Here is a 23,151-nt window from a genome sequence, read left to right on the forward strand (position 1 = left end):
GGTCTGGGAAGCTCTCAGCGTTGTCTGCCAGAGGCAGGGCTGATAAATCATGACCCACAAGTCAGTCGTGGTGATTTCTCTTCTGATCATGCCCTCACAGCAGCCCTGAGAGTTTGCTTTATCCCTGCTTTTCAGATGAGGATGCTGAGGACCTGAGAGGGGAAGTGACTTGCTTAAGGTCACTGAGTGGGAAGAGGTGAAGCAGGGCCTTTAGTCTGCGACCCCTGACTCCACACCTAGTGTTTGCTGAGACCCCAGGCTGCTTCCCAGGTCCTCTGGGACAGCTCTGCCTTCCACCAGGTGAGGTGATGACCCATCCAGGACTGCCAAGATGAGGGAGCAGGGAGGGGTGGCCATGATGGTGGGGAGTGGGGGCCAGCCAGGACCTGAGAATGGGGAAGTGGGAGGCAAAAGGGTGTGGCAGGGCCATGGGCATCACTGGGAAGTTTTGACCTGCCAGATTTCTGGCTCTGAAATCTCTTTCATTCAGCTATTTATTGAGCACCTACTGGGTGCTACACTGTGCGAGGTACTGGGAGCATAGCAGTGAACTAGACAGACTAAAGTCCATGACAATAATAATAATATAATCACACAAATACAAATTAAGTGATTGCTGGGCCACATGTTACCAAGGAGAGGCACAAAAGTCACGTTAACTTAGACCAGTGAAAGAATTTGAGGAACGTTTCCTAGGGAAGTGACTTATGAACTAAGAACTGAGAGAGGCATGAGTTACCCTGGTGAAATGGTCAGAGAAGAGCATTTAGGCAGAGGGAACAGCATGTGCAAAGGCCCTGTGGCTGGGGTGAGCTTCCAGCCATCTCTCCTTCTTTCAGCTGCCTGAGTTGATTGCAACTTTTAGCACCTTTCCCCCTGGATCAGACAATTTCAGTCAGTCATGTATTCACTCAACAAACCCTCAATGAGCCCTCTCCTATGTGCTGAGTGCCTGGGGCATAGACATGACTCAGAGACTGTCCCTGCCCACGAGGGACAGAAACAGTGGCTCGGGAGAATGTGGAAGAGCTTAGGGCTTCTGATGACGAGGTTTCTTCTGTGCTTGATCCTGTACCAAGGAAGCCCTTTCTGGGTGACATCATCATTCCCATTTCACAGATGAAGAAATGGGGGCTCTGAAAGGCTGACTTACCTCAAGAGGCTGGTACCCCTCGTGGGCCTCAGATTCCCCATCTGTAGAATGGGTTAGGGTGGAGGCTGTCTGAGGGGCCCAGACAGCCCTGCCTGCGCCCAGGGTCCCTCCTTCACTCCAGGGTCCTCTCTCTTCTCCAGCCAGGACCATGGGCAGCAACAAGAGCAAGCCCAAGGATGCCAGCCAGCGGCGCCGCAGCCTGGAGCCTGCCGAGAACGCCCACGGTGGCGGCGGCGGGGGTGCCTTCCCCACCTCACAGACGCCCAGCAAGCCGGCCTCCGCTGACGGCCACCGTGGCCCCAACACGGCCTTCTCCCCTGCCACCGCCGAGCCCAAGCTGTTTGGAGGCTTCAACTCCTCGGACACAGTCACCTCCCCGCAGAGGGCGGGGCCGCTGGCTGGTCAGTGGACCTGGGGGCATAGGTACCTGGATGCCTCTGCCCTTCCTGGCCGGGCCAGGCTGCTCTGCCAGGAGGGCTGTGTGTCCTGGGGCAGCGACACCCCCTCTCTGGGCTGCTGTTTCTTTTGCTCACGAAAGGGGAAGTGTCTATGGGTTACTTGGCCCTGGGGACTCCTGGGAGTTTCCTGGAGGCTGTGGGTGGGAAGTGCGGTGCACCATCCATCAGACGCAGAGCATAAAGGGGTCTAAAGATATAGGACTGTAGGGCGAAACTAAGGACCAGGGAGCCCTTTGCCCTGGTCAGCCCAGAGATGGGTCGGGATAGGTGGCCAGTGTGTGGTCAAGGGGCCAGGAGGGTGGGGAGGAAAAATCAAAGCTCCTCTTCAGAGGCCCTCCTCATGCTGAGATGCACCCCTGCGCCCTCTGCTGGCACTTCGGGGTATAACAGCCAAGACAGGGATGCTTAGAGACAGATGTGGTCCTGAGAGACACATGACACTTGCAAGCACGTGTTCTCTCACCCAACACACTCAAACGGAGCCATACACTCATGGTTACACACACCAAGTCAGCAACTCATTCAAAGAAACCATTTAAAGACATGTACCTGTGCTAAGCTGGAGACTCCATCATAGACACGCACGCCTCACGCATAGAACACACATGGATTGCACTCCCTAGGCACAGACACACCCCCAGTGCAGATGTACACAAATATACACACACATACGTACAAATAACCTCCTGCTCTCCGACGAAGACACACACGTGTGGTCAAAGCCCTTCAAAGACACACACAGGACACAGACACACACTGAAGAAACGAATTTGCAGCTACCCACAGACCCATGGAGGCACAAGTGCACACACATGCAGTGAGAACACAAAAGCACACAGAGACACATGGACACTCATGGACTCCTCAGGCACAGACACAGTCCAAGTGAGACAAACAGACCCACATGCGCACCCATTCATGTGTCCAAGAAATATTTGTGGCACCTCTACTGCGTGCTAGGATTCTTCTGGTCTGGGGACCTGCGGTGTGTAATGCAGACAATCCCCGCAGGGGAGAGAAACAAAGCAAGATGTGTAAACGGTGCGGCATGTTAGAAGGTGGTAACTGGTGAGAAGGACAGAAGGGGCAGGGAGGGCATTTTGGAGGATGGAGGGATAGAGGTTGTAATTAAAATGGGGGACAGAGAGGGCCTCTTTGAGGGGACAGTTACCTGCCACCAAGCTCTCCCCAGACACATAGAAGAACCCGGAGAGAGAAGTAGAGCAACCTCGCCTGGTGCAATTTCCTTCATTCACTGATTCATTCATCCCACAGTTGTTTCTTGAGCACCTACTATGTGTCAGGCTCTGGGAACAAAACAAAGATGCCTGTTAGTAGGGGCTGCTGGTTCTGTGGAGAAGATAGACACCAAACAAATGCCTAGCATCACCCAGAGCCCAGTGGGACACAGACAGGAAGAGATGCGTGCCTTCTGCACGCCCTCACAGGGGTGCCCGGGCACATGGACACAGCTCTGAATGTGACCGTGACTCTGGGCTGGGCTCTGATGGCCTGTGGGAGACCAGCCTCCACGCCCCCGGGGTACAGGGCCCTTTTGTGCACACCTCTCCCTGTCCATGGCCCCTGCCGTTCTGATATGCCCAACCCTCTCTGCAGGCGGAGTGACCACCTTTGTGGCCCTCTACGACTATGAGTCCCGGACAGAGACTGATCTATCCTTCAAGAAAGGGGAGCGGCTGCAGATTGTCAACAACACGTGAGTGCCTCCCTTCCCCGTCGTCCTTGGATGTCCCATCCCTTGGGCCCGGCTTTGGGCCAGAACCACTTCTGAGCATCCCAGGCTCAGAGGGCAGCATGTTGGGCAGCAGGCAGAGCTGAGCGCTGGGGCTGTGGAGGCCCAGGAAACCATCCTGGGGCCTGTGGGAGTGATAATGAGGCAAGTGTGGTGGTTGGGGCTCCGGGAAGGCCCCTGGGACAGAGATCTGGGTTCAGTAACTTGTCAACAGGGCACAGTACCCCAGAACCCCAGATCCCAGACTCTGCAGGGGGGCATGTGGTCATGGCAGAACTGGGCCCAGGACCCACGACTACAAAAAGCAGGGCTTAACACTGGAGGCCATGCCCACAGAGGTGCCCCCATTAGTGACCTAGGGCTGGAGGGCCCGGGGCAGCCGGATAAGTCAGCGTGTCCCACTGTAGGGGGAGGAGCCCGCCTTGGGAGGGGTGGGGAACCCATATTGGGCACACAGTGGGAGAAGGTCAGGACTGGGCATGTGGATGAGATGATAGTATAGGGTGTGGAGGGCAGGACTCCCTGGTGGATGTCTGGTTTACCTCCAGGGACTCCTCCTTGGGGTAGGCTATCCTAGAGCCAAACTGGCCTATGGGGGCCCATGCCAGACGCTGGGGCCTCTGTGGGCAGGGGAGCAGGGAGCAGGGAGGAAAGAACCAGTGAGGGGTGGATGGGGCTCCAGCCATGGGGTGGGGTCCTCCTCCTCCTGTCCCCTCCTCTTCTTTCCCTGCCTAGAGTGCAGTGGGAGTGAGGTGCTATACCTGTCATGGGGGTGCCGTGCAGCCTTAGGGCCATATGCCCAGGGAGGGGCGGTGGAGGCCTTCAGGGTGGGCTGGGGATGGGTTTGCTCATGCAGGACTGCTGACAGGGCAGGGCAGAGACTGCACCTGCTGCATTGCTGCCCTTGGCAGCGCTTGCTGTCCCCCTCCCCCTGCAGCCTGGGACCTCCCCCACCCCATTCCTGGCCCGCACTTGCTTCCCCCAGCCCTCTCAGCTTCTCCCTCTCTCTGCTTTTTTCTCGCTGGCCCTTAGGAGGAAGGTGGATGTCAGGTGTGTACATACTTCATGGGCGGGCTGGGTGGGGTGCTTTGCTGGTGGGGGTGGGGCTGCTGTCTGCATGTGGCTGTGTCCCTGCCTGTGGTCTCTGGCCCCCTTGGCTGCCCGCTTCCAGCTCCCCAGCTTGTGTCCTCACCCCCAGCCAGTTTGGCCAGGTCCCGACCTCAACCTCAGGCTGAGAATGGGGAGAATCCTCCCATCACCTGTCACTCTCCACCACCCCTCCTCCCACCCACCCTCCCAACTCACCCACTCCTCATTCTGATCCCTCAGCCCGCACTGAGTTCCAGCTGCATGCACAGCTCAGGGCTGGGCCACTGAGGCCTGGGCGGAGACGGCCTTGTCCAGGCCTTCCTGGAGCCAGAGGGTAGCCGGGAGCCAGCCCCAGTCCAGGCAGAGTGGCAGGCAGAGGATGGGTCAGCCCGGGCGTTTGGGCTTCCGCTGTGTGTCCCCCTCTGGCGGTGACCCCAGGGTCCGGGAGCTTCCAGGTCTTTGGAGGAAGAACAGTGAAGTCGAGTGGCAAGTGGAGGTGGCGGAAGGCAGTCCCTCACGGAGGGGCAGCTGTGGGAGGTGCCGCGCTGGAGGGAGCTGTTCCAGAGGACAGGGTAGAAGTGACCCCTGAGTGTCCCCGAAGGCCTGGCTAAGGAGATTGGATATCTCCACCCTCTTCGAATGTGTCTTGCTTGTCCATGCCTCCCCGCCCTGGTGCATGCTGCTCCTTCTGCCTGAAATGCCCTTTGTCCCATCTCTGCCTGGCAAACTCCTATTCATCCCTCAAGATCCAGCTGAAGACTGCCTTCTCTGAGGGGCAAGAGGGAAAAGAGGTGCCAGGTGCCGGGCCAGGCAGTTTAGACCCACGTCCTCAAATTTGCTCAGCTGCAGTCCCGCCAGGGCTGTAGTGATGGGGGGAGGGGATGTCTCCATTTTGCAAACGAGGAAACTGAGGCTCAGAGATGTGAAGGCCCTTGCCCACAGTCACACAGCTACCAAATAGCAAAGCCGGGGTTGGAGCCTGGGCGGCGGCTCTCTCCCTGACTCAAGCGTCTCTCCCTGGGGGAGGGGCTGTCCCAACTTTCCACCCCTTGTGTGTCCAGTTCCTAGTGTCACCCCAGTTCTCTTGGTTCCAGCTGTTTGGATCTGCCTTCCCCCAAGCTGGGAGCACCTTGAGGGCTGCTCGGGTCCGCCATGTTTCTGGGTCCCCCCATCACCTGTTGCTCAGCACGCTGGGGTTACCCCTCCGGGCAGGTGAACCAGATGGATGAACAGTAATGAAACAGCACCGTTTCTGTGCTGAGCGCTTTGAGCTGCATTGTTTTATTTATACATCACCGCAGTCCTGGCAAGTGGAAACTCATATTTGCTCCATTTTACAGATGAGGAAACTGAGGCCCAGAGAGGTGAAATGACTTGCTCGAGGTCACACAGCTAGCGGTGGCAGAGCTGGGAGGGTAGGCGTGACCCAGGGCCCTTGCTGGGGTGGTACAGAGGAGCCAGGAGGAGGGAAAGGAGGTGCAGGGGGGATTTAAGTGTTAGAGGCTTTGAAGAACTGGGGGCATCTCAACCAGCAACAGTGGGAAGGGCTTCTCGGGCTGGGGTCACAGCTTGAGCAAAGGTGTGGCGGGAGGAGAGGCTCTGGAAACTGGATTCTGCATGTTTCACCCAGAGAGCAGCCCTCGCTCCTTCTTTGTCCACCCCTTCCCTTCCTTTTTCCTGCCTTCCGGGATGGTTTGTGGGGGAGGGTGTTTGGCCAGCCCGGAGGCTGTCAGGAGGCTGGCAGTGTTGGAGCCCCGTCCATGGGAAGCCCTCGGTGGCACTAAGGTGCCCCGATTGGAGGGTGGGGTGAATCGAGAGTCCCTCCGCAGGCACAATGCTCAGCCGCTCCTTCGCCTGGGAAGTCTGGTGGTGGCAGAGTTCAGGGCAGGCATTAGAGGAAGAGGAGAGATAAAGGGATCCGAGTTGGGGGCTTATCGGAAGGTGGGGTGTTCAGGTCTCACACTCCACCCAGGGACCACCCTACATGTCCTTCCATTGTTATTGCTTAGGGTGCATTATTGTTTAATCTCCCTGCCCCCTGCCCTAAACCCCCACCTCCTCTTATGAGTGAGGAACTTTCTGAATATAACCTGAGGCTGGGCTGTGGGGGGAGATGGAGAGCTTAAGGAGGAGCACATTTGTGGCTGGGGCTTTGCAGCAGGCCTGGAGCTCCTGTTCCCCAGATCTTCATGCCCTAAGCCCTGAGCCCGAGAATCCTGGGCGCTCTGTGGCCCTGGATCTGAGGAAGCCCACTGGGGTCTCAGGTCTGACTGTCGCAAGCCCAGCCCTGGTGTCTGAGTCTCCAGGAGTCAGGGCCCTGTGGGTTGCTCCCTGAACTGCCCCTTTCTCCCACCCACATTCTAGCAGCTTCTTTGGGGGAGCACTAACCTCGGAAACCTTTCCCTGGGTGCTCCCCACCGTGGGGCAAGGGACACCTTCCCATCCTCCTTACTCGACCTGCCCTGGCCTCACCCTGCCCTCTCCCATGGGCCATGCCCAGGCCTCAGGACACTTGCCTGCGAGGGTCATGCCCCGCTGCCCAAGCTTGCCTCTTTGACCAGTATGTGAGCACCCAAATGGGCATAACTTAGGTTCCAAAGCTGCCACAATCCTGACCCACATACCAACCCGGGCAGCACAAAGATTAGGGTCCAAAAAGAGGGTCCTGAGGCTCAGAATGGTGTGGTCAGTAGCCCGAGGTCACACAGCTGGTGAACAGCAGTGGGAATATAAAAGGGTAGCTCAGGGCAGCTCATTGCTTTCTCTTCTGGCCACAGGTGGGAAGGTGAGGGATCAGGCGGGGACTGTCTTTTTATTTTTTTATCATTATTGTTGAAAGTATTACACAGAGGTCCTCCTCTTTCCCCCATAAACCTCTTCCAGCCGCTGCCATCCTCCCCTGCACCCAGGCCCTCACCACCCCATCGTCTGTGTCCACGGGGAATGTCTTATTCCCTCCCCTCTTTTCCTTTTTCCTACCCATCGGGTAAGGACTAGGCCCCAGGGAAGGTGCCGGATTCGGCGAATCTGCTCAACCTGACAGATTAATTCTCCATTGCCTCTGAGGCTGGGCTTGTGCTGGTGTCCCTGTGGCACTGAACTGGCCTGGGAAGCTGTGGGGCATCTCCTGTGGGAGCAGCCTCAGGCCCTTGGCACCCGGTGGCAGGTTTGAGTCTCCCAGGCCAGTGGTCGCCGGCCGGTGGTCTGCGGACCGCTGGTGGTCCGTGAGTTCCGAAAGGTTGGCGACCGCTGTCCCAGACTATAGACTTGGGAAGATGGAGCTTGATGGCTCCCTTTCACAGGTGGGTAAACTGAGGCGCAGGTGATGCAGAATTAGCTTACTGAAGCTGAAACTGGCTTGGTCCTGATTGATTGACATACTTTGCAGCAAGGATGATTCTGTGAAGAAGGAAATAAAAAGTATTATTTATAGTATCTTCTTTATAGGTGAGGAAACTAAGACCCAGAGAGGGCACGGTACTTGCCCAAGGTCACACAGCAAATCCTTATTGGAGCTGGACTGAGCTGCTTTGCCTTTAGTTTTAAAAAAAACATTTTGAGAGTGGGGAGAGGGGCACCATTGAGATATGAATTCAGTTTTTTTTTTTAGCCAGATTGAGATATTAACCATTCATGCACATTGAGGACCCCTCGGAGGGATGCATGAGTATCCCCATCCTACAGATGAGGAAACTGAGGCAGGGCCAAGGTCACACAGCCTGTGGCTAACTTTGGTGCTCAAGCTCCCTGACGCCTCTCAAGCTGGGGCCAGGCTCAAGTTGGACCCTTTAGTGAGATTGCAAACAACCACCCTCCTTGCCCTTGTGAACTAAAACTCAGAAACTGGCCTGGGAGCCCAAACTCACATATGGGCTGATGTCAGGGAGCTAGAGGCTCTGCTGGCCAAAGTCTGGATGATGTCAGCAGAACTGAACCCTCATTGCTTCTGGGGTCTCTATGTGGCTGGCCTCTGGGCACATGTTCCACCGACCTTCCCTACTGAGTTGGTGGCGGGTCAGCTTTCAGACCCTGGTTTGTCAATCTGCCTCGTCTTGTAGCCTGTCACCTAGACCTCAGCCCAGTCCCCGCCCTCCAGTCCTGCTGCTCCTCTTTCATCCTCCCCTGGCTTCCCCAGGGCCTCTGGGCCTCTGAGGGCCTGGGGAGACTGCAGGTGCCCGGAGGCCTGCTCTGTCTGGCTGCGGCACTCAGGGGCCCTGGTCCTCCCTCTTGCTCTGATTTGCAACATGGCTTTGGGCACATCACTGCCCCTCTCTGTGCCTTATGTTCCCCATTGGTGAAAGGCAGCTTTGGACTGGAAGATCTCCGCTGTTCCCTGTGACTTGAGTCCTGGCTTTGTAGCTTTGGGCAAGTCTCAGCCCCTCTCTGTGCCTCAAGTTCCCCAACTCTACGAAGGAAGTGCTGGGTTGCTCCAGCCTGGGTGCTGCGTGTCCTAATCTGGGGGCTGAGGCCTGCCTTCCTCCCGCTCAGGGTGGCCTTGAGGGTCAAATGGGACAGACAAGTGTAGCCACCGCTGAGCGGGTGCACATCAGGAGGTGGAGGGAGGCCCTGGGAATCCAAAGGCTTCTTTCCTTGAGGAGGGCCTTGCCCTCTTACCCTGGGGCCCTCCCTCTTCTGCAGAAACTCCCACATGAACTGTGTCCCTGCCTGAGTGCGCGTCAGCGATGGCACAGCCAAGTCAGCCTGCACAGCCCGTATCATGCTGCTCTCACCTCCGTCCAGCCAGAAGGGACTCTACCCCTCTGGTTCAACGCCCCCTCCCATGGCTAAGCCCTGGTCTGACTGCTCACCTATACTTTCCCAGGTCCTTGGAGAGCATCCCTAGCCCCGTACTCTCCTGGCCTCAACTTCTCCATCTTCAAAATGGGCTGAAGAATGTGGGTCAGGGGAAGCTCAGAAAAACCAGGATCCAGGGATTCAGGTTCAAGTCCAGACTGTGTGACTGTTGGCAAGGGTCTTTCTCCCTCTGGGCCCTGGCGATGGGGAGGGGAGTGCATCCCAGTAGCTGTATATCTTCTCAGGGTCGTGAGGCTCAGAGGCGTCCTGGGATGGAGACGCTCAGCAAGCTGTCAAGCCCCTGTAGGGAGAATGCCTTCTTATTGGCAGTTGGAGCCTGGGCCTGGCTGTGTAACCTTGAGCAGAGGCCTTTGCTTCTCTGGCCTCAGTCTTCCCATCCACCCAGTGGGAATGGGAGGGAGCTGGACCCCATTTCCCAGGCAGCCCTTCCCATCACCCCCCACATTCCTCATGGACATCTCCCTAGCCTCTCTGGTTGCTTTGGATGCGAGGCCTCTGTGGCTGCCCCCTTGTCGCCCATCCCCAGCACCGCCTGGCTGTCCTGCTCTTTCCCTCGCTCTTTCTGCCTCTCCCTCTTACCACCCCCATCTCTGCCTCTTCTTTCCTGTTGGGCTCTCGCTTTCTCCTCTCTCCTCTGTGTCTCTGGACCCCCGCTCCAGCCAGACCTGGTTCACATTCAGATGGCTGCAAAGGTACTTCGCCCCCTCCCTCCTCCCACCCAGGCCCAGGGGACCCAGCCCTGTGGGGAGCTCCTCCTGCCCCACCCCCTCTCCTCTTCCTCCTGTGGGCCATTAATATAGAAGTGTCCTGGGCATTGGGGCTCTGCCACCTTAGCCCCCTCTGACATGACTCGCTGTGTGATTTTGGGCAAGTCCCAGCCCCCTCTGGCCTCAGTTTTCCCCATGATGGGCAGTCTGCAAGAGGAGGCCTGTAGTTTTCAGTCAAGGAGCCCTTTAGGTGTGACCTGTGATTTGTGACAAAGGCAGGCATTGCTCTAGTTTGCAGGGTTGGCACTTGGATTGTCATCAGTCCCCCAAAGGGCCACCCCCTGCCTCCACCCAGGTCTCATCAGCTCCCAGGATTGGGCTTCTCAGGGCTTGGGGAGACTTTGAAGGTCTGATTTGACATCTGTCTCCGACAGGAACTTGCTGTTGTAACTTGCTTGCTCCCCAAAGACAAGGAGCTCCTATCTCACTCCCAGGCAGCTCTTGGCATCTTGAACAGCTTGGTCTATCTGAAGGGAAGCAAGAGTCCTTCCCATTCCAGGACTCTGCCCTGTGAAATCAGGCTTCAGGCTGACCACGGTCAGTCCTGCCATAGTCCTGGACAAAGCCTATCTGAGTCAGCTTTGGCCGAGGCATGTGGGCCAGCGTGGCCGGGCAGGCTGTGAGGGGCCTGGTCCCACCGTTCCCTGTGCTCCACTGGCCTCCAGGGCTCCCAGCACAGCACCCCTGAAAATTGCAGGCAGACCCACCACTGATGATTCCCTTCTCCTTTGTTCCCTCCTGCTCCCACACTCAGAGAGGGAGACTGGTGGCTGGCCCACTCGCTCAGCACGGGACAGACGGGCTACATCCCCAGCAACTACGTGGCGCCCTCCGACTCCATCCAGGCTGAGGAGTGAGTATGAACTCTGGCCTCCTGCTTGCTCACCGTCGCTTCTCTCCTGGGCTGGGAGGTCTGGCTGCCTAGGGCCCAGCCACATCCCAGGCCAGAGGCACTGTGCATGGGCAGAAGCCTGGATCACCAGTATTATCCTCCTCCCTCCTGCCCCAGGTGGTACTTTGGCAAGATCACAAGACGGGAGTCAGAGCGGTTACTACTCAATGCAGAGAACCCGAGAGGGACCTTCCTAGTGCGAGAAAGCGAGACCACGAAAGGTAGGAGCCAGTGGGAACTGAATCTTCTGGTGGGTTGTTTGAGCGGGGTGTTGCAGAATGAATAGGAGTTTGGTGTATGCCGTGAAGTGGGAAGAGCCCTCAGGGTGGAGGAAATGACAAGATCAAAGGTAGAGAGGTACATTGAGGAACACTGAGTTATCTTGGGTGGCCAGAGGTGCAGTAAAAGAGGATACTTAGCCTCTCTAGCCTCAGTGTCCTGAGATGAGGAATGGATATAGATTGTCAGGAGGACTAGGGGTCACACAGTGAAAGGCTTGTTCCCAGGGTGGGTGTTGCTACAATGGGTCCCTCTCCTTCCCCTTCTTCAGGGGCCTCTGGGGCTGGACTGGGTCCTGGGACCCGGCTTTACCCTTCCCCCATCAGTCCTGGCCCCTGTTCCTCTGTCCCTTCCCCCCAGCAAGAGAATGCATATGTATCACCGCTTTCTCTCCAGCCCCTCTGCGAGTGGGTTGCAGGCACCCCATCACCATGGCAACGAAGCTGGGCCACTTCCTGTGGGCCTGGGACACAGCAGGAGTTGGGAAAGCAGATCATCCATGTCACGCATGTGCACGGTTCTGTGGCCGTGCACGCCATGTGTGGGTCTAGGCATGTGTGTGCACATGGGGGTGGAATTGTGTGTGTATTGTTGCATGGGAGTGAATTGTGGGTTTGTCTTCATGCCTGTGGGCCTGGGGAGTGTGTACCTTGTGAGCAGGCAGCCCCCGGGCACAGGCACACCTGTGTGTGCGCATGGTCAGGGGCCGGCTTCAGGCGCAGGCCTGAGGCTTCCATGTGCACAGGGCCCGGGTCATCTGCAGTAAGTCATGGCTGCACCATGCAGGCGTTAGAGACCCAGGTACAGTTCAAGTCAGCTCGGTGCCTGACTTGCTGTGTGACCTGAAGCCTAGCTGCTTCCCTCTCTGGGCCTCATTTCCCTTCTTTACACAGATTTTAGCCTCTAGCTGAGGACTGTCCAGAGGGTCTGTGGCCTATGGGGGCTGGGCTTCTAGCAAAGTGCCTGTACGCTGCCTCCCAAGAAGGGCTTTCTGTGGCCACTAGAGCTTCTGCACCCACTGCCCCACCTCTGGGCTCAGCCTTGGTCCCTGTTGCCGCCTTGTTCCCTTGAGGCCACTGTCTCTTGGGCTCAGGTTAACAGAGGCTCCCAGCCAGGCCTGCTGGGCAGGAGGGAGCTATTCCACCCAAAGCTGTTCCAGGCTCAAGGAAAGCAGGGAGGGGGCCATTGTGGCTGGCACAGCTGAGCCTTAGCAGCCTTCAGGTCATGCCCAGCACATGGGCTCCTGCTTGTCTGCCTCAGCTTCAGCCAGTCACCGGCTCCTGCCTGAGCCTGGAGTCTTCATGAAGTGATGGGGCACAGAGAATGCTGCCAAGGCAGACCCAGAGAGGGGCAGCAGTTAATCGGGGTACACACAGCCACGTGGGGCCACGTCTATGCTCCCATCAAGCATTTATTGAGCACCTCTTATATGTAGTCTTATTGAATCTTCCCAGCAGCCCTGGGGTAGCCCCATTGTGCAGAGGAGGAAACTGAGGCAGGGAGAGGGCAAGCGACTTGTTCAGGTCACACAGTTCGGACACTCACTCAGGCTTCAGAAGCCTTGCCAGGGTCAAGGGTGCATGGCAAAGCTTTCCAGCCAGGTGCCGCCTTGCTGACTTGGCCCTGTCTCAGTGGCTGCCCCAGAGCTGGGTTGAACCAGACCCTGGCTCTGCCTGGGCTGGGGCTGCCGACCTGGCATCCCTCTCCCCTCCTGTGTTGGACAGGCACAGAACTGTGCGTAGTGCTGTGGCCTGTGGGGGTGGCAGGCCTGGTGATCACGGCTCCTCGCTGGCCCTTCCCTGCAGGTGCCTACTGCCTCTCAGTGTCCGACTTCGACAACGCCAAGGGCCTCAACGTGAAGCACTACAAGATCCGCAAGCTGGACAGCGGCGGCTTCTACATCACGTCTCGCACCCAGTTCAACAGCCTGCAGCAGCTCGTAGCCTACTACTCCAGTGAGTGCCACCCCCAGCCCGGGGTGCAGGCCTCCAGGGGGTGGGCAGCTGGGCCAGGGGAGAGCCTGGCCGGGGCTAGGCCCTCTAAGGGCCTCAGCTGCAGACCCTGAGGAGGGGGCTTTGGGGCCAACAAGGGCTGGGGCTTCTGTTATGCTGAGGATATGTGGCTCCTGCCTTCCTCCCCCCTTCTTTCCCCTGCCCCTTCTTCCTTCCCCTCCTCCCTCCCCATCTTTTCCTCCCTGTGCTCTCTTCCTTATCTCCTCTCCCCTCTCTCCCCCCACACCCCTCCCTCCTTTTTCTCCTCCTCTGCAGCTGGCTGGTGAAGAGGGGGCTGCCTGGAGGAGTGAGCAGGGAAGGGAGGGGCACAGGCGGTGTCGATTGTCTCTGCAGCCCTAGCACCGGTCTGAACTGGTTACTGGAAGAGGAGGAGGGGACTGCCACATTGATTGCTGCTGAGAGAGGGAGGGCGCAGGGAGAGCGAGAGTTCGTGGTGCTCACAGGCACAGCCCCTGTGTATACAGAGCAGCTGTTGCACCTGGATGTTGAGGCTGTCGGGTGGATTGAAGAGTCACGGGCCTGTGTGCACCCTGTGGCCGGCCTGTGGGAGCCTGTGAGCTTGTGGTGTGCAGCTCTGGCCTCCGTGTGCCGGTGTGGCCTATCCTGAGGGTGCCTGCTACTTTCCAGCCCACACCTCCTCCTCCTCCTCCTCCTCCTCTGTCAACCCGCCTCCTGACTCCTCTAGGATCTGCCCCTTCTGTCAGTCCCTCGGCCACCACTACTGTTCATTCTGAATCCTGTTCCCCCAAATCAGAACCCTCCAGGGGCGCTCTTGCAATCTTAGGATAAGGACCCCAGTGTGGTCTCTGAGGCCTTGAGTAGTATGAACCTGGGGCTGCCCTTCCTCCATTCACTTCCCCGCAGCCCCCCAGCCTCCTTTCAGCTCCTCCACCCCAGCGGCTGTCCCTCCCTAAGGGCCTTTACACAGGCACGAGGCACTGTGCCTTCTGCTTAGAGTGCTCTTCCCTGGTTAACCACTCACCCTCCTGCAGACTCAAGCCCAAGTGCCGCTTCCTCTGGGAAGCCTTCCAGGACTCTATCCACTCCACCTGCTGTTGCATGCACATCACACATGTGGTTCTGGGAGTTTATTAAGGAAAGTTGGGCTCCCCCTGGACTGTGAGCTCCCAGAGGCCAAGGTTCCACTGGACATGCCCTCCAGTGAGTCCCTGGTATCCACCTGGCTGGCCACGCCTTAAAGTGTGATTAATGAATGGATGGATGACTCAGGGAGCAGATGCTTGGGGCAGTGTGAGCCTGTGTGGGGTGAGGGTGTATACACACAGGTGTGGATGCTTGGCCTCAAGGGCATCCTGTGTGTCCCCGAAGCCTGTGTGCATACAGCGTGCAGGTCTGTACACATGGTGGGACAGGGAGGCCCCAGGGTGGACACCAGGCCTGAACTCCATCTTCCCTCTCTCCATCTTCAGAACATGCTGATGGCCTGTGCCACCGACTCACCACTGTGTGCCCCACGTCCAAGCCACAGACTCAGGGCCTGGCCAAGGACGCTTGGGAGATCCCCCGGGAGTCACTGCGGCTGGAGGTCAAGCTGGGCCAGGGCTGCTTTGGAGAGGTGTGGATGGGTGAGTTCTTGCCCCTACCCCTCCAAGGAGAACACAGTCGCCTTGGGGGACTTTGGTGTCCCCACCTGAGAGCCAGGCAGATGTCCATCTGTCTGGCAGCTCAAAACCCTCTTACCCCCTCCCCTTCACCTCCTAGAGTCTCACTTGCCTCTGTTGAACAGTGGGCCCTGTTTTAATGCGAATCTCCCCCAGTGGTGGCTGGCACCAAGATGGGAAGTAGCCTCTTCGTGCCTCTGCAGAGGGGCTGGGCATTGGGCCAGGCGGCTTCACGCTGAGCCTCAATCTTCCCAACTGTAAAACGGGGCTGGTGATGATAGGACCCACCGTGGGGCTGTGTGAGCGTGCATCCACAGGTGAGCCCTCAGCCCTGGGGAGAGAAGCCTCGGTGCAGAGGGAGTGCTGGGAAGCACAGGCCTGGCTTGTTCTGGGCCTGTTGACAGCCTCCTGTCTCACCCTGGACAAACTGCAAAGCCGCCCTTGAGAACAAGCACTCTGCGGCCCTGGCAGAACTCAGGTCCCTCCCACGGCCTGGTTTCTGCTGACACGGAGGGATCGTGGAAGTTGGGGTGAGGTAGGCATGACCCTTGTGAGCCTGTGGCTTCAGCGGAGGGACACAGTGGCCCATCTTCAAGGTGTTCCCCGGAGCCACTCTGTTCACTTGGCATTGCTGTCTCCATTTTTCTCCCGTCAGGGGGAGAGATGATGGAGAGGAGCAGAGAAGGTTCCTGGGTGGGAGGCACTGCAGGGAGAAAGGCCTGGAGGCTGGAGCTCAGGCCAAGTCAGCAAGAGAGAGGTGCTGGCTTTGAGCTAGAGAGAGGGGAGAGGATAAGAAGCCAGCTCCTGTGCACGTGTGCAAAATGAGGATGTGAGCGAATGCTGGAGAAGTCCACGCATCCGCTGTTCTGGTGGCTGCAAGACTCATACCTGGGCTGGTTGTGCAGTAATCAGTGGGGGAAGTTCTTACTTCTTCCCTGTTGCTCCCAGCCCCAGCCCCGGCCCCATTCACTTGCTAGCACCTGAGGCACCTTCTTTGTGCTGCTGAGAAGGAACATGATCACCCAGGAATGAGTAGTTGCTTTGGAACTGTGGTCTCCCATCTCAGGTGAATGTGCTGCCTTTTGGGACATTCCTAATAACCAGAGTCCTAACAACAGCTACTATTTCTGGAGCATGTACCTCCATGGATGACTCAGGGAGCAGATGCATGGGGCAGTGTGAGCCTGTGTGGGGTGAGGGTGTATACACACATGTAGTCTCTGTAATCGTCCGGGAGGAGCATCTGTTCTTGTGCCCATTTTACAGGTGGGAGCTCTGAGGCTCAGAATGGCCAGGGAGGCCAGAGCTGAAATTAGTACCTGGGAAGATCCTGGGTCCCTATGGGTGAGAATGGGGGGCCTCCACTGAGGCAGCCTGCATCCCTCCCCACACAGGGACCTGGAACGGCACCACCAGGGTGGCCATCAAAACCCTGAAGCCGGGCACGATGTCTCCAGAGGCCTTCCTGCAGGAGGCCCAGGTCATGAAGAAACTGAGGCACGAGAAGCTGGTGCAGCTGTACGCCGTGGTGTCCGAGGAGCCCATCTACATCGTCACGGAGTACATGAGCAAGGGTGAGGCCTGGTGACTGGCACCGAGATGTGGGCAGCCCCTGGCCAGGTTATCTCTGAATGAGGGTGCTCACCGAACAGCAGGTGGGGAGTGCTTTACTGCCCCCCAGACCTAGAGTGTACCTCTTTAAAGGTGGAATGGAATAGAGCACAACTTCTCATGTTGATGGAAAGTTAAAACAAAGATTGCCTTTCTCGTCTCATTTTGTTTAACAGTCTCCCACAATGCATCTGGTCCACCTCAGTTTGCTGGTTTTCTAAAGCCATTTGCCATTTTGGGGCAGAAAGAGACCTTCCCCTAACCATCCAAACTCAGCCACATTAAGTCCCTGGCTTTATCTTTACTGAATTTTAAAAGTAATGAATGAATTTTTAAAATTCTACTTTTTACAGGCATAATTTACATATTATAAAATTTACCCATTATAGATTATAAAATACATCCAGTTCAATGAGTTCCAATGGATGGATGCGCTCTGTATCCCTTACCACATCTGGATAGAGAAGATCTGTCCCTCCAGACAGTTCCCTTGCCCCGTCTCCAGCCCCAGACTCGGGCAACCACCTGCCTCCTGTCATCCTGGATTTGTTTCTTCTAGGGCTTCATTTATGTAACCTTCCACATCCGAGGGCCTTCCTTATTGTGTGTTATCCGTACTCTGTTCCTTTTTTACTGCTGAGTAGCATCCCATCAATGGATGGACCGTAGTTTCTGTGTACCCGGAGGTGAACATTGGGGTTGTTTCTCATCCTGCTTGCCTTTGAATGACAAACGTTGAGTGAGACTTTATCAGAGATGGGTTTACATAAAATCTGCAGCGCTGGTTAAGGTGTGGCCAGCCCTTCCCATTTGGACAGGACCTGGGAATCACTGCTTCCTGGCTCAGGGAGGGCAGGCAGGGGCTAGAGCTGCCTTCTCTCCGCCCAGGGAGTTTGCTGGACTTTCTCAAGGGGGAGACGGGCAAGTATCTGCGGCTGCCTCAGCTGGTGGACATGGCTGCTCAGGTGAGTCAGCCCCTCTTGCACCCTTGGCTTCACACACTCAGGCCCTCCTGGCGCAGCCAGCTCTAGCCTCCGGGAAGCTTGCTTTGGCTGCCTTCACGCTCGCTGGTCTCACCTTGTGTGTTACTGGGAGCACTGACAGTGCTGCAGGTGGTGGTTCTGGGCGGAGGAAAGAGCCCTCGCTGTGCAGCGAGTCCCTGACTTGCTGTGGGACGTGGGGCCTCAGTGTTCTTCTCTGTAAAGGTAATTCACTCACTTAACGAACGTGTATTCACAAACATGTACTTGTTTGCTGAACGGCCTTTTTCACTTAATCCTTATCACAACCAGGGGAGGCAGGGATGGCTGTTGACTCCATTTGATGGATAAGAAAACGGAGGCGTGGAAAGGGGTCTCGGGGCTGCAGGCCGGAGCTGACACTGCTCTGTGTCTCTGGGGCGTCTGGGGCCTCTTTTATGGTCACCCACTTCCCTGGGTGCCTCTTGTCTTGTGCTGCCCCTTTGCCCTTTGCCCTTGGTCCCGCGTTCGCTCCTTCTGCTTTTTGTGCAGCAGCGTTTATTATGACCTACTTCACTTGCCCGAAGAAGGGATGGGCAGGGTGTTTGGTTGGCTCTCTATCCTCGGGATGACCCCAGCCCTGGGCACATGCCTGTGACCTGGGAAGGGCTTGGGGTGGCCCCTGAGCCAGGCTCCTGGGTTTTGCCTGCAGATCGCCTCAGGCATGGCGTACGTGGAGCGGATGAACTATGTCCACCGGGATCTCCGTGCTGCCAACATCCTGGTTGGAGAGAATCTCGTGTGCAAAGTGGCCGACTTTGGCCTGGCTCGGCTCATCGAAGACAACGAGTATACAGCCCGGCAAGGTGGGCAGGGTCTGGGCGGGCACCAGGTGCCTTGGGAAGTCCTGCCCCTTCTCTGAGCCTCAGTTTCCTCATCTGTCATGTGAGGATGGGAAGGATGCCTATATGACCTTTCTTGCTCCTGCAGGTGCCAAATTCCCCATTAAGTGGACGGCTCCAGAAGCTGCCCTCTACGGCCGGTTCACCATCAAGTCAGACGTGTGGTCCTTTGGGATCCTGCTGACAGAGCTCACGACAAAGGGCCGGGTGCCCTACCCTGGTACGAGGGCTCCCGCAGCCCGTCTTTAGTCCCTGAACCCCTCTGCCCTGGTGACCTTGGACAAGCCAGACCCCCTCCCAGGCCTCAGGTTCCCCATCTGTAGAAGAAAGAAGTTGAACATCTGATCTTAGGCTCTCTCTCCGGTCAGGGCTTCCAGCCTTGGGGAGGGGCTTATGCTTACACTTACCCAGTTCTGGCGGGAAGCCCTCTCTGATATCCCCATCAGCTTCCCCCCACCCCACTGTCCTCCCAGAGCCGCCTCACTCCTCCCTCTGCCCACAGGGATGGTAAACCGTGAGGTGCTGGACCAGGTGGAGCGAGGCTACCGGATGCCCTGCCCACCTGAGTGCCCCGAGTCCCTGCACGACCTCATGTGCCAGTGCTGGCGGAAGGAGCCCGAGGAGCGGCCCACCTTCGAGTACCTGCAGGCCTTCCTGGAGGACTATTTCACGTCCACTGAGCCCCAGTACCAGCCTGGAGAGAACCTATAGGGGCAGCTACGGGGCCAGACCGGCTGCTCGGCGTGGATCGGGCTGGGTGGCCCCCAGTGCGGGGTCCTGCCTCGCTCTTCCTGCCGCTGCTGCTCCTCTGTGGGGCTGAGTTGTCAGTGATTAGGCCTCTCCCTCTTTTGAGGCATGGAAGGGCTTGGGGCCCGGAGCAGCCCTGAGGGCGGGGTCCAAGGCTGGCACGGTGACTGTGCCTGGCTCCTGCTCCCACCACACACCTCCTTGTACACCTCCTGGAGCTCCGTGAATTGCAGCAGGAGGACGTGGGGAAAAGGGCTGGAGCTGAGGGCTCCCTTTCCCAGCCTCAGCCTCCTCTACACATTGGCTCCTTCCCTCTTCCACGCCATGCAGGGCTGTCTCCAGAGCTGGCCAAAGAGCCTTTCCAAAGAAAAGTGATAGGCCCTTGGCCGTCAGCCTGCCTGATACCCTGCCCCTTGCCGTCCATTTCTGAAACACCTGTTCGTGGAGGCTGCTGGGTCCAGACCCCTCTGCCCTGGCTCCCGGGCAGAGCAGCCTGACGCCTCGACTGATTGATGATGGTGGGTGGGGTGGGCTCCCCGCAAACCCTGCCCTTCTTAGACCCGAGGGTCCCTTAGAGATCATCAATTCCTTGTCCCTTACTACCCATGGGGAGACAGCCCAGAGAGAGGTTGTGACTCACCCAAGTCCACAGAGCAGTTCAGAGTTGAGGTGGGATCAGAACCCGGTGCTCCCTCTGTCTTCCTCAGGAACCAAGATTGTCCTCAGCGGCATCATGGACAGACTGTGGCAGCCCAAGGGACAAGGGGCCTGAGGGTGGGTTAGAGGCAGCAGAGAGTTCTGCTATTTCCCGCTCAGCGGGGCTGTTGTGGGGGGAGAGTGGAGGTGGGTGTGGGGCTGAGCTGGGAATGAAGGGTGAAGGTGCAGGTGTAGGGAGGCAGACTTCAGTCAGAATGTGGGTGGATTTTGACCTTCAGGCTTAGCCAGTCATGAAAGGGAGTGAGCTCCCAGGCTCTGGGGGCAATCAGGCAGAAATAGAAGATCCAAGTGGTTGGGAAACTTGCCCTGGCCTTAGGAGGGGGCCCCAGGTTGTCTGCCCAGTTTGTCCTGTGTCATTTCAATGCCTGGCCCCTGCTCTCCTCTCCACGTTGGCACCCTAAACTCATGAGTAGGGAAAGGAGTGCCTAGGCTGGGGTGGGAGAGGATGAGGGTTCCACTGTCAGGTATCAGGACTGGCTGTGAGACCTTGGGTGGACCTGACTTCTCTGGGCTGCAGCGTCTGCCTCCTTCTGTGGCCATGGCCTCTGCAATTGCTCCCCTCCTGTCCTGTCCAGACCTGTGACCCGGCATCACACAGGCGGGCGTCAGGAGACTGTTTTGGCCCTCGCTCTACTGTTCAGTCTTAGGGTATGTGGTGGCTTCTCCCTGGCCTCAGTGTGCCCCTCCTAAAAGGGGAAGCTGACAGTTTATGGGCATCTTGGTAAGGGCCTCTGTGTGTGTATGTGTGTGTGTGCACGTGTGTGTTCCTCCATGTGTGTCCATATTTAACATGTAAAAATGCCCCTTACTCTGTCGCCCAGACACATTGTACATTTCACCCACAGCCCCCCTCATAGCAATAACATTCCTGCTGCCGGGGATTCTTGAGCCAGCCAGGCCCTGCCAGTGGGGAAGGAGGCCAAAGGGGTGCCTGCCTATGAAATTTCAACTTTTCCTTTCATACATGTTTATTACCCAAGTCTTCTCCTGTCTGTCCCAGTCCCAAATCTGGACTCACCTACACGAACGTGCTCTCAAATCCCCTTCTAACTGCCCAAGACCCTTTGTATAAGGTGTCCTAATACTGTCCTTTTTTAAAAAAACAGTGTTTTGTAGATTTCAGATGACTATGCAGAGGCCTAGCAGACCCCTAGTTCTGGGCAGGGCCTGGGGGTCCCACATTCCATGGCCCAGGCTCGGGGGGTGGGGGAACCCAGAATTGGTTGTAAATACTTTGTATATTGTCTGATTAAACACAAACAGACCTCAGAGTTCAGCTAGTGGTTTATTCAGCCTCTGCTGTGTGCCGGAGGGTGAGGGGTGGGAGTGAGGCCAGACTGTGGTCAGAGGGCCTTCGTGCGGGCGCTGGGCCTGGGCATGACATGATCAGATTGGAGTCAACAGTTTCCATGGAATGTGACCATGTATGCACACCTGGACCTGCCTCTGTGGAGTGAGCACATTTGGCAGAAGCCTTGCTTGTGTCTGAGCTGCACAGATGAAACCCAAGACTCCCAAAGTATCTGCAGTTCAGAACTCTGATGCCGGGTGGATGGTGGTGGCCGACACTCTGGGGCTGGGTGGGCTGTCAGGCCTGCATGGAGTGTGGATGTGCTCCTGGGGAGATGTGGCTGTGCGGGTGCTATTTGCGTTTCCCGGAGTGCGGGGCTGGGTGGGTGGTGGGGCTGCATCGAAGTCCTGGGCACTGAAGAAAAATTTCGAAGACTCTTCTCTCCTCCCTTCTCTCCCGCCACCAATGGACACAACCTGGGAAGTTCATTTGCAGCAGTCTACGAAGAAATTTATTTTACATCAGATCATGCACATATCCACGAGTCACCTTTGGTTGTAATAACACTTTAATTAAATGGGGATATTCAGTATAATTTTCACAAGCCAGAGAGATCCCATGGGTGTGCTTATGACTTGGGAGCATAAATAAGAATTCCCAAGGAGCGTGGCCGTGAGTGGGGAATTCCCAAGAAGCGTGGCCGTGAGTGAGGAATTCCCGAGGAGCGTGGCTGTGAGAGGAATTCCCGAGGAGCGTGGCTGTGAGAGGAATTCCCGAGGAGCGTGGCCGTGAGAGGAATTCCCGAGGAGCGTGGCCGTGAGTGAGGAATTCCCGAGGAGCGTGGCCGTGAGAGGAATTCCCGAGGAGCGTGGCCGTGAGTGAGGAATTCCCGAGGAGCATGGCCATGAGAGGAATTCCCGAGGAGCGTGGCCGTGAGTGTGGAATTCCCGAGGAGCGTGGCCGTGAGTGAGGAATTCCCGAGGAGCGTGGCCGTGAGTGTGGAATTCCCGAGGAGCGTGGCCGTGAGTGTGGAATTCCCGAGGAGCATGGCCGTGAGTGAGGAATTCCCGAGGAGCGTGGCCATGAGAGGAATTCCCGAGGAGCGTGGCCGTGACAGAGGAATTCCCGAGGAGCGTGGCCATGAGAGGAATTCCCGAGGAGCGTGGCTGTGAGAGGAATTCCCGAGGAGCGTGGCCGTGAGTGAGGAATTCCCGAGGAGCGTGGCCATGAGAGGAATTCCCGAGGAGCGTGGCCGTGAGAGGAATTCCCGAGGAGCGTGGCCGTGAGAGGAATTCCCGAGGAGCGTGGCCGTGAGTGAGGAATTCCCGAGGAGCGTGGCCATGAGAGGAATTCCCGAGGAGCGTGGCCGTGAGTGAGGAATTCCCGAGGAGCGTGGCCGTGAGTGAGGAATTCCAGAGGAGCGTGGCTGTGAGTGTGGAATTCCCGAGGAGCATGGCCGTGAGTGTGGAATTCCCGAGGAGCGTGGCCGTGAGAGGAATTCCCGAGGAGCGTGGCTGTGAGTGTGGAATTCCCGAGGAGCGTGGCTGTGAGTGTGGAATTCCCGAGGAGCATGGCCGTGAGTGAGGAATTCCCGAGGAGCGTGGCCGTGAGAGGAATTCCCGAGGAGCGTGGCCATGAGAGGAATTCCCGAGGAGCGTGGCTGTGAGTGTGGAATTCCCGAGGAGCGTGGCTGTGAGTGTGGAATTCCCGAGGAGCATGGCCGTGAGTGAGGAATTCCCGAGGAGCGTGGCCGTGAGAGGAATTCCCGAGGAGCGTGGCTGTGAGAGGAATTCCCGAGGAGCGTGGCTGTGAGAGGAATTCCCGAGGAGCGTGGCTGTGAGAGGAATTCCCGAGGAGCGTGGCCGTGACAGAGGAATTCCCGAGGAGCGTGGCTGTGAGAGGAATTCCCTAGGACCGTGGCCGTGAGTGAGGAATTCCCGAGGAGCGTGGCCATGAGAGGAATTCCCGAGGAGCGTGGCCGTGAGAGGAATTCCCGAGGAGCGTGGCTGTGAGTGGGGAATTCCCGAGGAGCGTGGCCGTGAGAGGAATTCCCGAGGAGCGTGGCCGTGAGAGGAATTCCCGAG

General features: G+C 57.5%; 1 protein-coding gene across 8 annotated transcripts in view; it reads left to right on the forward strand.

Annotated features, from left to right (window-relative positions):
- SRC (SRC proto-oncogene, non-receptor tyrosine kinase) overlaps positions 1 to 21,047 on the forward strand; it is a 52,725-nt gene extending 31,678 nt beyond the window's left edge. For 6 of the 8 annotated variants that reach the window (XM_059706096.1, XM_059706095.1, XM_059706098.1 and 3 more), the window contains 13 exons: positions 136 to 305; positions 1,298 to 1,554; positions 3,229 to 3,328; positions 4,397 to 4,414; positions 10,790 to 10,888; positions 11,045 to 11,148; positions 13,012 to 13,161; positions 14,649 to 14,804; positions 16,235 to 16,414; positions 17,340 to 17,416; positions 18,123 to 18,276; positions 18,401 to 18,532; positions 18,815 to 21,047. In XM_059706096.1, coding sequence (XP_059562079.1) covers positions 1,302 to 1,554; positions 3,229 to 3,328; positions 4,397 to 4,414; positions 10,790 to 10,888; positions 11,045 to 11,148; positions 13,012 to 13,161; positions 14,649 to 14,804; positions 16,235 to 16,414; positions 17,340 to 17,416; positions 18,123 to 18,276; positions 18,401 to 18,532; positions 18,815 to 19,023 — 1,632 coding nt within the window. In that variant the 5' untranslated portion in view covers positions 136 to 305; positions 1,298 to 1,301 and the 3' untranslated portion in view covers positions 19,024 to 21,047. Of the gene's footprint in view, positions 1 to 135; positions 306 to 1,293; positions 1,555 to 3,228; positions 3,329 to 4,396; positions 4,415 to 10,789; positions 10,889 to 11,044; positions 11,149 to 13,011; positions 13,162 to 14,648; positions 14,805 to 16,234; positions 16,415 to 17,339; positions 17,417 to 18,122; positions 18,277 to 18,400; positions 18,533 to 18,814 lie in introns of all 8 variants that reach the window. The other 2 variants (XM_059706101.1, XM_059706102.1) reach the window with 2 other exon arrangements.
- The last annotated feature ends 2,104 nt before the right edge of the window (positions 21,048 to 23,151 follow it).

The sequence above is a fragment of the Myotis daubentonii genome, chromosome 8 (genome assembly GCF_963259705.1).
Source record: "Myotis daubentonii chromosome 8, mMyoDau2.1, whole genome shotgun sequence".
Classification (NCBI taxonomy): Eukaryota; Metazoa; Chordata; class Mammalia; order Chiroptera; family Vespertilionidae; genus Myotis; species Myotis daubentonii.